At 37.6% G+C, this 15,395-nt stretch overlaps 1 protein-coding gene across 4 annotated transcripts in view; it reads left to right on the plus strand.

Moving 5' to 3' along the window:
- The window catches only part of cadm1a (cell adhesion molecule 1a), a 308,628-nt gene that overhangs the window by 229,387 nt on the left and 63,846 nt on the right, over nt 1-15,395 (plus strand). For all 4 annotated transcript variants that reach the window (XM_048165550.1, XM_048165552.1, XM_048165553.1 and 1 more), the window contains 2 exons: nt 8,629-8,781; nt 14,694-14,831. In XM_048165550.1, the coding sequence (XP_048021507.1) occupies nt 8,629-8,781; nt 14,694-14,831 (291 nt within the window). The remainder of the gene's footprint in view (nt 1-8,628; nt 8,782-14,693; nt 14,832-15,395) is intronic.

Below are 15,395 nucleotides of genomic sequence, written 5' to 3' on the forward strand. Positions count from 1 at the left end.
TTACGGTTCGGTACGCACTTGCACCGCGGTCCATCTCGAATGACGACGCATCTATTGGTTAATATGGTTTGTTTAAAATAGCAACGTGGAAAACAGACAGACAGAGTTCAAATAATGTATGTTTCAGTCGATGGATGCGCAACAACGATAATCAGAAAGCGTGGACAAAACAGTCACTCTTTGTAAACTGTTAACTGCAAGTGCCGTATGCTCTAATGTCCAGTCATTTGCGTCGTCATCACCCGGGTGTTGATACAGGTGAGACCTGAACAGCACATGTTGCTGTCTGTGTTTAAACTAACTCATTTAAGCCTTGCTGATTTAAACCTTCAAGAACAAGACGCGAAAGAGAACTCGCACGCGCTGTGAGAAGATTTGTGTGCACTCATCCGAAGCGCGCACACGCTTATTTCAGTCAGCGCGCAAATACTGAGTTCTCTTTCAAGTCTTGCGCTTCAGCGGACAAATTCATACAAAAATTATGTCAACATGCCCGTCTTAGCGAGTATCCTAGCAAACATAGTCGGTTATGTCTTAAGTGAACGTATATTAGTCGAGAAAGACAGCGCATGTGTAACAGTATATGTACTGGATCGTACATGTCTTATAGGGGAAAAAAACTATTCCTACTGCCTGTTTTTAATGTCAAATCAAACAACAAATAATAAAGAAATCACTCACTGCTCTTGACTGAATAGTTTTTGTAACTTCAATAATGATTCATCTTTATTTATTTTATACAGTAAAGATAATATGCAGTGTTATTTTATATTTGATTACTTTATCCATTTTCTGTACGTGAAAACTACTGTTAGATACCTGAAAAACCTGAAAAGCACTGTTCCTGGATCCTGGATCTGTTTTTTCGCTCTTCTTTATTCTTTTTTATGTATTATAGAAGTATCGGATCGGGACTCGGTATCGGTAGATACTCAAAATCAAATGACTCGGACTCGGACTCGAGGGCAAAAAAACGTGATCGGGACATCCCTAATTATAAGGATTTGAATTTAACAGATGAAGAAGTGGATGACTAATCTTTGTGGACAATGTGGTTCCGACCTTGTAGAATTGATAAATTCTTCAACTTATCTTATATATATATTTTTTATTTTGCATTCATTTTGACTATATTAGTCAATTTTGAATAGATTACTATGGGCTAAAATAGAGGGAGCATTCTTGTTCTGAGTGTTGTTGTTTGCTATTTTTTGGAAGCAAATAAGCAATAGGCTTGAAGTCTCTCACCTCAAAAAGTCTTATTTTATTAAATAAAGGTTTTCAATTGAAAATCACATATATAGCAAAAAAACTGAGGTAAAGCATATACGGCCCTCCAAATATTTTATTTCAACCACAAAATTTGGAACTCTTCCCAAAAAGGGGGGCTTTAGAAAATGGACATTTAAATTTAGACTAAATTTAGACATTTTAAATTCCTTAGGTGCTGGCAAGTTTGAATATAAAGGCTCTTTTGAGCTTTTGGCTTCTTAGTAGGTGAAGGAAATGTGAAGATAAAAAAGGAAACTGTGAGAATCCTTGGCAGTCTTCAGCACTAGTTCAGCAGGAGGCGTTAACCACTGTGGAGTTTCTAAAGCACCTCCTCCTCTTTACACACCTCTTATACCCCCCACCTAGTGTGAGCAGAAAGCAACATTTATTAATTTATTATATTTATTCAGCAAAGTCCATTTCATATGACTCACTTCAGGGCTTTAAAGTTACAACAATGCGCTGCTTTGACCTCCACATGAAAGACGTTTCAGATAGTGTCATAGAAGGCCGATTTACAAGGATACTGGGTGAAAGATGGTGTGATGTGTAATTCCATGTTGCTTTGTACTCTAAAACGTCATTAGTGAGGTAAAATTGTTGGACCTGTTACTGCACAGATAGGACATTTTGTGCATCATACAAATTCGCCAGCGTTCTCTGGCCATCAAAGGTCAAAGTTCCAATAGTTTGATCTTAAAATGTGTCATTTTGAGCGCTGACTACACTCCATTGAGTTCAATGAGTTTGAACGTTGCCACAAGTCATGTAAAAGGGCCTTAAATGTTCTCTAATGACGAGTATGTCTCTTTATGCCATCTTTTGAGATAAGGTAGGACAGATTTCAGGTTTATTCGCAGAAATCGCTATGTAGCAGTGCATGTGGGCTACCATGATATTTCAAGTCTTCTATTTTCTCTGAAATGTCATGCTGAGAGGACACAAAGCTGTGACAGTGTTATGTCGTATTGTCTTTTTGTCCTTGCTGCATGTAATCTTTTCTCTTTTTTTACTTCCTGAGCGTTTCAGATTCCTGTATGGCATAGGCTGCCCGTTTTATTTATGCCTGTCCTCATGTGTTACGACACATTCATTGTGACGAGAATTAAAACAACGAACGGAGACCAGCATCACCTTTCCCCAACGCCCTCTGCCCATATGAAAGTCTGAGAACATAATACAGGTTAAAGCCTTGTAAAAATCCCCAGCAAATGAAAGACAGTTTCAAAAAGCAAAAAAGGAACACAGAGTGAAAAAGCATTTGTCCATGCTTTTTTCAGGGTGATAAGCTTTAAAGGGTTTTGTCAGGCAGAGAAGCTGGTTTACTGGGCAGCATGCCCTCAGAAGGGACTGGAAACCACGCTGAGCTTCATTCTCCACCGCTCCCACAGCGCACTGGATGTAGCTGGCCGACAGAAGCGTTCCCTCTCACGGCGGTGGGACAACCTCCTGGGGCCCCGCGAGCTCTCGCTGTCACCATGTCCGGCGCTGTGTCCGAAAATGCTGCAGCAAGCAGCAAAGGGCATGTACACAGTAAGACATGCTGTTATTATTTGGGTCACAAAGCGCTGATTTTTTTTCAAGGTTTTTCCGACTCCTCTTTTTCTAAAAAAATAAAAATAAACTAGAACGAGTATGTAAATTATGTCTGGATGTCCTGAAGGCATATTCATTTTTACAACTGCCTGTTTGTGCATTTTTCTCACTTAAAACATAAAAAACCCTGTTTACCTTTTTCCTGGTTTTATTGGGAATGAATAATTGGTGCACATTATCCAAACACCTGCAACTTTCTTTTCAAGTGATGTCACTGATCTTTCCCTTTCAACCAAATAGTACCAAATAGCAATCTACAGTAGTCAACATTTGAAGTGGATCAAAAAAGTTCATCAAAGTTGTCCTAAGAAAAAGATTTTAGGACAGGTTTTGATGAACTATATTTTGAATACATTTCAAGCTTTAGAGCATGCCATAGTACCGAAACAGCTCTTCTTAAAGTATGTAATGATATATTGATTTGTACAGATTCTGGAAACTCTGTGGTTTTAGCACTTTTGGACCTAACAGCAGCATTCAATACAGTTAATCACTCCACTCTTATTTCCCACTTAGACCACTATGTGGGCCTACAGGGTAATGTTCTTAAATGGTTTACATCTTATATACAGTTCAGTATCTATACAGTTAATATTGTAAACTGTACCTCATCCATAGCTAATCTTACCTGTGGTGTCCCACAAGTCTCCATACTTGCTCCCATTTTATTTTCCCTCTATATGCTCCCGCTGGGTAATATTTTCAGAAAACATGGAGTTTCATTCCATTTTTTTTGCAGACGATATCCAAATGTACTTATCATTAAAAAAACAAAAGGAGACACAAGCGATTTTGAGACATTGGCAGCCTGTTTGAAAGACCTAGCGAATTGGATGTCTCTAAATTTCCTGTATCTCAATGAATCGAAGACTGAGATTATTGTTTTTTTGTCCAGCATCCACTTCAGCTACTTTAAAAGCCAAGCTCACTCATCTCGAACCCGACATTAAATCGTATGTTAAAAACTTGGGTTTTATCATTGATAGTGAACTTAAAATGGACAAACAAGTCAATTCAATTGTCAGGTCCTGTTTCGCCAAATCTCTAAAATGACTGACTAATGACTGTCTTGAAAGACACTTTTTACTTCCTTATTGGTACTTCTATTTTCCCTCATTGAATACCAATTGAAACAAATTAGTAAAATATAAAACACATATTAAAAACTTGTTTTTACTTGGTTACACCACATGACATTAAATTTAAAAATTACCTTTTTTTTTAATGATTACTTTATTTTTAAATTTTCCTTTTCTTTGTCATGGTCACTCTTACTTTTCTTTGACCCACATACCGTGAGGACAGTCTGTTATATCTCTGGATTGAAAGGGTGTTCTTTACCTCCAAAACTTACCCGCTTTTATTCGCCTCACTGATATGGGCTCCCTAGTTGTTTGCCCTCTCTTTTCCCAATTAGAGCTGACATCGCACTTATTCATGTTTTCATAATGCTCTAATTATTGCTGTCTCTCCACCTGACGCACAGTCACAATAGATTATTAACCGGTTTGGCTTCTTGCTCCTTATCGGTTTATTTTAATCCTCACATTTCCCCAATCAATAAATTGAATTAAATCATTGGCTTCTGCCTGCCCTCCCCTTGACAGCCACATTCCCGCTTTCAAGCTGGCCGCTCTAATTAGTCGCGCATTACGCGGCGGCTACATAAAAGGCGCGCTGCTTGGTGTTTCAAAACAAAGACCACCACAATGGCTGCTAGAGATCATAGCGCTGCATTTTGGAAGCCTGTGACTTGATTACTCCCAAGCTCAGACATGTACCTGAATAAACTGTGCGCACACTTGTGTTCAGTGGAATATAGATGTTAAAGCTACATGTGCTTAATGTTTTATTTATTTGTATTTTCGCTCTGAGCCTACCGCCGCCCTGACATCATGATCAAAGGTGAGAAATGCGTTGCCTTGGCAGCTGGGTCTTCCTGCGTGGCCTCCACATGCGTGTGTGGTGATCTGTGAGAGAAATGGACTGAGAGAGGGAGCTCGGCATCTCCCACGCTGCAAATAGCAGCGGCAGGTTTGGACAGGGGGCTTGAGGGGGCTCACGCAGGAAAATGGAAGTATAAGAAAGCCGTTCTTAATAGAGAATGGTGAAGATCTTTTTCCTTTTTTTGCGGTGTGCACAGAGAGACTGCAACTCTTGTAAAGCAATATGTTTTTCCACACACTCTCTCTCTCGCTCTCTCTGTAGCTCTCTGGATATATTTTCTTTTGAATGAAAGCGAAAGAGCATGGCTAACCAGCTGGATCCAAGAACAATCAACACCCCGCGCCATCAGGGCCTGCTTTCATGATCCCATCGCCTCAAAAATCTCTAATGATGCCCGATTATTTCTTTATTTATTTCCCCTTTTATTTATTTCTTTATTTATTTATTCATGGTCCTCTTTTTGTGCTCCTTTGAACTTGGCTGTTGCAGACAAGAACAAACGCATGCGCGAGTGCTCTCGGTGTCGTAAATGGTCTGTCGATCGGCCTGGAATTTATCCGCGAGTAGGGGGCGGGTGGGGGTTGCCGGTAGCCTTTCATCTCATCTCATCTCGTGTCCTCTCTCTCTCTTTCTCTCTCTCTCGCTCTCTCTCTCACACTCTCTCACCCTTAGCACCATTTACTTTTCACGCTTAGCCTCCCACACAGGCAAAGCAAGCCCTAATGGACTCCTCATTATTCTGGGACGAAAGAATTCTGTTCCTCCACGTAATTAGGAGAAAGAACCGTAAGTCAGGATCGGCTTGAGATTCTCAGTCGCGTTGAAACTTGATCCGCTTTAAACTGATATATATCAGTTTGATATATACAAGCAGGGATGAGGCCAGAAAGTAAAACAGGTTGGGCAAAGCGTAAAGTATGAAAACTGTATGCCAAATTACCAAATAAATAAATTATATATATATATATATATATACACAGGTGCTGGTCATATAATTAGAATATTGTGAAAAAGTTAATTTTTTTTATTGTAAATTATTTTAAAATATGAAACTTTTTAATTTATACTAGATTCCCTACATTCAAACATTTCAAAAGTTTTTTTTTTTTTTTTTTTTTTTATTTGTTGGTTAGAGCGTACAGCTAATGAAAGTCCCAAATCCAGTATCTCAAAATATTAGAATATGTACATTTGAGTTTCATTAAATGACCATCCCTATAGTATAAATTCCGGGTATCTCTTGTTCTTTGAAACCACACTAATGGGGAAGACTGCTGACATGACAATGGTCCAGGAGACAATCATTGACAGCCTCCACAAAGAGAGTAAGTCACAGATGGTCATTACTGAATGTGGTGGCTGTTTACAGAGTGATGTATCAAAGCATATTGAATGCAAAGTTGACTGGAAGGAAGAAATTGGGTAGGCAAAGGTGCACAAGCAACAGGGATGACCACAAGCTTGAGAATACTGTCAAGTAAAGCCGATTCAAACACTTGGGAGAGCTTCACAATGAGTCAAATGAAGCCGGAGTCAGCGCATCAAGAGTCACCACACTCAGACATCTTCAGGAAAAGGACTACCAAGCCACTTCTGAAACAGAAACAATGTCAGAATCACCTTACCTGAAATATTCTAATATTTTGAGATACTGGATTTTGGACTTTCATTAGCTGTATGCTCTAATCATCAAAATTAAAAAAAAAAAAAAAACTTTTGAAATGTTTTACTTTATATGTAGGGAATCCAGAATATATGAAAGTTTCATTTTTAAAAATAATTTACAATAAAAAAATGAACTTTTTCACGATATTCTAATTATATGACCAGCACCTGTGTGTGTGTATATATATATATATATATAAAACAACCTATTAAAAAAACTCTGTACAACACTGTTTCTACTTACTTCAATTTAAAAACTTTCTGTTGCTGCTTTAAGTATAATCCTATTTGCTGTACAAGTTATCAAAACTAACATAAAAATCTAATTGAGTCTTGTATAACTAATGAAAGAAAGTTGAAATTGCTTAAATTATTTTATGAGTTAATGTAAAAAACATATGTTGCCATGACTTATTGATAATTTCATTTTTTACAGTGGATGACAAAACACAATAAAAGAGCCATTTTATTGTTTGTCATGCACTTTAAAAAAAGCTATGAACATTGTTTTGTTTGTTTGGCTTTTTTATCCATAAACATTGAGAAAATGTTTGCATTTACCTTTACATGTCCTCCTGCTGTATTATTCTGAGACGACGCAACGTACGTTTATAAACGTAGATGAACTCATCATAATCACGTGTCTGTCAGTTTGCGTTAAAGGAATCGCCCGGATTCATTGCTAGACTTGGTTTCTTGCAGCGGTACAATTGGGATATCAAATTCAGACATTTTAAAGTATTATCTAATTGATATTTGCTTTGCCATTTTCAAATTCAACTCCACAAATGCACAACTCTTACTATTACAAGTAGCCTATTTTATGTTTCATTTTGACAAGCGTATAATATGCACCTATAGGGAGTGGGAAAACTAGGAAACCACCTACAGTTGACCATGGAAACTTGCATTTAATCATTCTTTTAACTAAAGCTATAGTGTGATAAGACATTCATTATAATTATTACTGTTTATTACATAATTTCATACATCTAATTGGAAAATGACCAACTTTTGATTGGGTGGGCCATAGTTCAAAGTGGATGGGTCCACCCATAGCTTCACCATGGGTTGGAAACATGAAAAATGGGAAAGCTAAAACAGTTGAGTGACTTTGACAAGGGCCAAATATTGATGGCTAGCTAGACAACTGTCAGAGTATCTCCAAAATGGCAAGTCATGTAGGGTTTTCTCAGTATGACTTAGTACCAACCAAAAGTGGTGCGAGGAAGGACAACTGGTGAACTGGCATCAGGGTCATGGCACATTGATGAATGTGGGTAACATAGGTTTTTTATCTGGTCCAATCACACAGAAGTGCTACTGTAGCTCAAATTTTTGAAAAAATGTAATGCTGCCCATGATAGAAAGTAGTCAACCAGTCAGAGTGGCCATGATGCCGAAAGTGCCTAGTTTGTTTAAGGTGAGGTATTGTGCAAAAAGTGTGAAAATATTTAAATTACTGTATAACGTAGTTGCTACCTATGAAACACTAAAGAACAACACTGAAGAAGTCCATTTTAATCCAAAAATATCATTTCCACCACAGAAATATCAAACTAATAACACCATTTACATGTATCCACTGTTGGACATAGTTGGTTGACAAAATGAGTGTATTTTAATGGAACATACTTGCTAAAAGTCCACAGAGACAAAAGTGCTCATGAAGCATTCACGTATTGTACATGCTCACCACAAAGCAAGACCTTTTTTCTCTTAGGTGTTAAAATGAAAAGGCGCTTAGGTGTCATAGTGGTCTAGCATGGCATGTCCCATGGATACTGTCCCTGATTCAAACCCCAGTGAAACAATGCTCAGGTCAGGCGATGCTAGAAATAGATGCGCGAGTGTGAAGCAATCTCAATCATTTTGGTTATTCCCATGGAGCACCTTTTAACTAATCTGAAGAATATATTGTAGCCTGCACGTTTGCTACACTCCCCTGGTATCAGTTATAAGCAATAGCTTAAAAGAAGCATATGGCTGCCTTCATTTGCCTCAGTGGAAACACAATCTAGACTTCAAATGGGAAAAATGCTGCTAATTATCTCCTACATGTTTCTATTGTTGCTTGCAATGGAAGTGGAGTGTGAAGATGTGACTTTTCATTCTAACATCTGCTGTCTTTCTCTATCGACCCTCCAGCCCTGAAAGATGCTCGATTCCAGCTGGTCAATTTCTCAGACAACGAGCTGCGTGTGTCGTTATCCAACGTGTCTCTCTCAGATGAGGGAAGATACGTGTGCCAGCTCTATACAGACCCCCCACAGGAAGCCTACGCCGACATCACTGTGCTAAGTATGAACACCCATGCACACATCTACACATAATATAAATAGATAAATCATATACAGTATGATATATATGTGACCCGTGCTGGCAAAATGAGTCGGAATATGCACAGGCTAATTTCGAGCTACAGGCAAAACAAGTGAAAAGTGTAAATTTTGGTCGAAATTGAGGTTTTCACAAAAATGAGCTCATTAAGTTCTCATCTAGCGATCTCAATGCTCCAAATACCAATTAAACATTTAAAAGTATCTTTATTTGTACGTTTTCTGAGAGAAGTACCTTTCCTTTGACCATGAAAAATGCCTCACTTCTCGACTACTGGTGCTTCCCTCAGCACATTTTTGGTATCGTTGTAAAGCGCAGCATTCCAACTTTGTGAATATTCATAGCAAATTCTCGATGGCATGAGTCTGAGCCAATGGAGTTTGAAGTTTTCAAACTCAGACTGATGAATCGATCTTACTCGCGCTGACTGACACATCCGAAGCGCATGCACAAAGACGCCTCAGACAGTGCGCAATCCCGATTTACACATATACACAGAATTACAGTATTTCAAAATATCTGTCTTGGTGAGTATTCACGCAAACATTATCTGTTTGGTCTTAAATTTTCCATAGAATTGAAAATTGAATTTACCATGGCATAGTTGAATAACAAGAGTTTAGTACATGGAAATGACATACAGTGAGTCTCAAACACCATTGTTTCCTCCTTCTTATGTAAAACTCGTTCGTTCAAAAGACCACTGAAAAACAGGCGAATCTCAACATAACACCGACTGTGACGCAACAGTCAGGCTCATTAATATGTACGCCCCCAATATTTGCATATGCCAGCCCATGATCTAGGCAGGCAAGGCAGTAGTTAATAGACCCTTTTCACATGACGTCACACAGCTTCCGTTAGAACTCGAAGCAGTGTATCCTCACTTCCGTCAGCATAGTGGAATACTAGCGCGACTCGAATGAAGTGCACTCAATATTTGTACATATGCCACAAATGTGGTTAAAGGATGATTGTAGTCGCCTAATTTCATGTAAATTCAAGGTGAGGTATTTGGCAGCCGCAGATCTCAAACAAACTTATCGATCGGCGCGATTTGCTGCTTGAAGTCGGAGGAGTTGAATACGTACTGAAGGCATACATACACTTTCTGCTGCCCGTATCTTGCAAACTTTGCTGTCTTTATTGCAGATGAAGCTGTTTATATATATTTGTGAAATAAAAGCATGTTTCCAACATTTACGTGCAGTAAAAAACTTCTCATTCAAAGCTTAATGTACTATTTCAGTGCCTACAGGCCGTACAATGAAGATCAACATAAGCTTATTCTTTTTAAATATCAGTCTTTTTATACTTTTATTTTGATAAATATGGCATACATAATAATACAAATTGTGTTTAATATAATACTATTTCTACATGAAGACTGTTAATGTTGTAAAAACTGACTCATGTGCATGGCATTTTTACCAAAAAAACATTGTCATCATTCGATCGTCTCTTTATTGCAGAACAAGATCGTCGCATACAAAAATATACAAAGGATTTACAACAGTACTCATTGTTATAGCAGCATTAAATGAACGAAATCAAATTATTTCTCCAGGGAATAACATTAAATGAACACATAGGCTACCTCCGTTTTGTATTTTCAATACACTTCTTACAAATTATACAATCTTAATATATTGCACCAGTTTAAACTGGACAAATTAATTCTTCGGAGTATTATATGCGGACGTGTTACTTCCAGATGTCCATTACTCGTAAATAAATCTCACAAGAACAATCCATTATCATAGCCTACCAATTTCTAAAAATAAAGATTTGTTTTTAAAGACAATATTCTTGTTATTCCAAATAGGCTAACAGATTTGTGTGGACACACAATCGTTGTGATAAAACTCAACTCAATGACAACATTGCTAAAGTTTCTGCTCGTGGAAACCCTGGCAGTTACAGAAAGGAAATAATATCATTACCAGAATAAGCCGACTGTGTAAATCCTTGACATAAACAGTTCGCATTTAAAGTTATTAAAGCATTTTCCCGAGAAGTCGCCGGCGCGAAGGTAAGACGGAACAACTGATACACTGCTTTGCGGATAGGCGGAAGTTAACTGACGTCATTGTGAAAAGGGTCTATGGAGCTGCACAACCGAATCATCAGACGTTCTGCAGGTAGGCTATTGTGAAGCCATCATTCAAGGACAATAGCGGAAATGGCAGATGGATCCATAATAACTGACATGATCCATGATATCATGATATATTTTGTGATTTTTGTCAGTTGTCTTTCTAAATGTTTTGTTAACATGTTGCTAATGTACTGTTAAATGAGGTTAAAGTTACCATTGTTTCTTACTGTATTCATGGAGACCAGAGCCATGTCATTATTTTCATTTTAACCTGAAAACCCATGTAGTCTGTATAATTCATAAACGCATTTTCATTTTTATAAATCTCTCCAACAGTGTGTAATGTTAGCTTTATCCCCGTTAGCCGTGCATAATACTATCAAACTCATTCAGAATCGAATTTTAGCAAACTTCCACAAAATACATGCCATACTTACATGATCTGATATGCTGCATCATGAACAGTTTGTAAAGATCCATTTTGAGAGTTATATTGTGAACTTCTGTAGTGTTTATTCAATGTTTAAGGCTTGTGAGCTTGAGAGCGGGGAGCACGAGCATTTAAAAGTGTACACACACAAATTGTGGCATTATTAATCCCACCCCAAAATAGGCAGTTAAAACATGGTATAATAAAAACTCTATGGGGTATTTTTAGCTGAAACTTCACAGACATATTCAGGGGACACCTTAGACTTATATTACATCTTGTAAAAACTAGTTCTAGGGCACCTTTAAGTGAATGTTTGGTTAAATGGCTATTTCATTCAAAAATGAAATTTCTGTCATTAATTTATTTAGACATGTCATTAATTAATAAAGACATGGTTAAAACAGTGTACATAGTGAAGGATTCCGTGTTTACGTCCAAATGCCAGCTCAGTATTGGCCAAAGCTGCACATGTGAGCAGCACGGCGCATTCATGTGATGCTGACGCAGAAGCCGGCTAATAATGAGTCGGCGTTCGGACGTAGAACCTGGAAGCTCTGGACGTAAACAGCATATGATAATGACACAGAAGAGAAGATATTGTTGAATAAAATCATTATTTTTGTTTTTGCACACAAAAAGTATTCTTGTCGTTTCATAAAATTAAGGTTGAACCACTGCAGTCACGTCGACTGTTTTAACAATGTCTTTAATACCTTTCTGGACCTTGATAGTGTTAGTTAAATTGCTGTCTATGGACGAGTCATATTCCTCCTGGATTTCATCAAAAATATCTTAGTTTGTGTTCCGAAGATGAACAAAAGTCTTGCGGGTTTGGAACAACATGAGGGTGAGTACTTAATGACAGAAATTTTCATTTTTGGGTGAACTAACCCTGTTGGGGAAAAATATCTGATGTGTAATATTATATTAGACACTTGCGGTATAGTAGGCTGTCTGTTTCATTAATGTTAATCAAACAATTGTGGAATCATGGAAAAAAAGGTTATATAAGCAATTTCCAGTTATTGTGTGTGTGTGTATATATATATATATATATATATATATATATATATATATATATATATATATATATATATATATATATATATATATATATATGGGTTTTGATTTGGTTTGTGTCAAATTTGGTGGTATTACCAGGGATTTTAAGGTATTATTGCTAGATGATTTTGTTTTGCAAACTTCAGAAAACTTTAACTCGAGTTTTCTCAAAATTGATTTTGCTGACACTATCAACTTCAAACAGTTGTAGCTCAGTCATTTTTTGTCAGATTCCAAACAAATCATACATCATTTTAAAGTTTTATTATTTTTTTTAAATATATATAATAATAATAATGAATGAGAGATTAACAATAACTAATTTTTGAAAATTTGCTCATTGCGACTCATTTTGCCAGCACAGGTCACATATATATACAGTATATCTCAACGATCCCCAAGGTTGAGAACCACGGGACTAGACAAACTGAACCTTTTGTTTTGACCATCAGATTTCCCATAAAAACAGCATTTTTCATGGTCAAAGGAAAGGTACTCCTCTCAGAAAATGTACAAATAAAGATACTTTTAGATGTTTAATTGGTATTTGGAGAATTGGGATCGCTAGACGATGGATTAATGAACTAATTTTTGTGAAAACCTCAATTTAAACCAACATTGACATTTTTCACTTGTTTTGCCTGTAGCTCAAAATTAGCCCATGCGCATTCTAACTCATTTTGCCAGCACAGGTCACTATATATATACCAAGGTTGAGAACCACCGGACTAGACAAACTGAACCTTTTGTTTTGCCTGCCAGATTTGCCATAAGGCACTTGTCGCATAAACAAACACCCACAGATACACACATGCAGGGCTTCTTTGTTTCCTGAGGAATCCTTTTATGATCAATCACTAGAGTGGAGCAGCTTTTATGAGATGCTGCAGCAGTGTAGAATCAAGATATAGCCATTCATCTTCACCGAACAGAAGGCCTGAGACGCGGCCAAGCCAGATCCTGAACGTTGAGTCATTCATATTTCAGAATGGAGAATGGTGCCAGTGCTCAACAGACACACACACACACACACACACACACACACACACACACACACACACATACTTTCATTGCTTTTTGGAGGGGCTCCTGAAAGCTCTCTAAAAACTCAACAAACACTTCACCTGCTACTTCCTTTGAGGACTCAGCTGCATGGTGGGGCCATTCAGCGGAATTATTGTTTATGTGTTTGTGCCTGTGACTCTTTGTGTACATGTGAACGCTTTGCTGCGTTCTGCGTCTTGACATAACTGCATGGAAAAATCACCCACACTTAAAAGTGATTATTCTGTTTTGAGAGCTGAGTTTAGTGCGGGGTGGATATTGAGGGAGCAGGACTGTAGAGAGAGCTCGCTGAATGCAGTTGAGTGGCTGGTTCCAGAGCTTCAGACGCCCAAGCTGAAGCTGAAGCTGAATGCTTGAATGGAACCCTGCTGCTCAAGGAGAACAAGAAACCTCTACTACTAAATTACCCTGTCCATAAAATGCAGCACATTTACACCAGATAGCTAGAATGTTGTGACCTTTTCAAGTTATCGTTTTAGACGTCGTGAACCTCCTGGAAGTAAGGACCACTGAATAAGAGCAAGTCCATCCAACTGAGTGCCTATATGAATCAGAACCCTATAGATGCTTTACACCGTATCCTAACAGAGTCTCTGCACTCACAACGAAATGAATAATTTTTTTATTTTCAATATCTATAGTGAATTATCCACTGTCGCTTTGGCAGTTAGGTCACAAAAAATGATATTCAAACTCACATTAGACCCTTTTAATATTAAATAAATCACATAATCATTACCTGAGATTATCATTGTAATAATTTGTATGTTGTTGTTCCAACAACGATGCTGCATATAGAAACCTTTTCTGTCGCGGCTGGTTAGGATAAAAACTCTGATTAACATGGAAAAGATACATTTATCGCGTCACGTCATGTCTGGTTAGAACACGGTGTCGCAGTGCTTGAAAAAAGGTTGTATCCTTGTTACATTATGCCTGTGAACATTCCTAATTATCCAGGTCAGTGTAGAATGTTCTAGTAGATTTATTCTAGTCATCTGTTTGTGTTGCTTTCTGTTGCAAAAGATGTTCCTTCACTTATATATATACACTTTATCTGGGTATCATAAAAGAGAATGAATACACTCACCCCTTCATATCCTATGATGTGTCCATCCCTCAGTGTTAGGCCCATCAATGCACCCTCTGCTAAATGTGAATGTAGTGGTGGTTGATTTACAGGCCGCCTTGTAAAATCTGTCTGTCCTCTCTCAGTCCCACCAGGAAACCCAATCATAGAGTCCCGTGAGGACATCGTCAGCGAGGGCAACGAGACGGAGATAACCTGCACCTCCATGGGCAGCAAACCTGCCGCAACGATCAGATGGATGAAAGGAGACAAAGAGCTACAGGGTGGGTCAAGTCACATTGTGTACACACAAACAAACCAGGTTTTCTCTCTGCCTTGCAAACCACAGCTCGAGTTTTCCCTGGTGCACTTTCCTCTGATCATTTTATATATTGAAATGTTATGCTTAAATTGAAAACACTATATAACAACATTCATTACTAGCAACTAGCAACATAAATTGTTACATTTATATAATGCTTAGCAGTTCATTAGTTAATGTACACTACTGTTGAAAAGTTTGGGTTCAGTATTTTTTTTTTTTTTTTTAAGAAATTGATATTATTGGACACATTAAATTGTTCAAAAGTGACAGTAAAGACATTTATATCATAACATAAAAGATTTCCATTTTAATAAATGATGTTTTGCAGTTTCCCAAGAATCCTGACAATCACTGTTCCACAAAAAGATTAAGCAGCCCTACCTTTTTCAACATTGATAATAATATCAGCATATTAGAATGATTTCTGAAGGATCACGTGCAGTGTTGGGGGTAATGCATTACAAGTAACGCAAGTTAAGTCATTTACAACAAAATATCTCAGTTACTTTTTCAAATAAGTAAT

Source organism: Megalobrama amblycephala, linkage group LG18 (assembly GCF_018812025.1).
Source record: "Megalobrama amblycephala isolate DHTTF-2021 linkage group LG18, ASM1881202v1, whole genome shotgun sequence".
Classification (NCBI taxonomy): Eukaryota; Metazoa; Chordata; class Actinopteri; order Cypriniformes; family Xenocyprididae; genus Megalobrama; species Megalobrama amblycephala.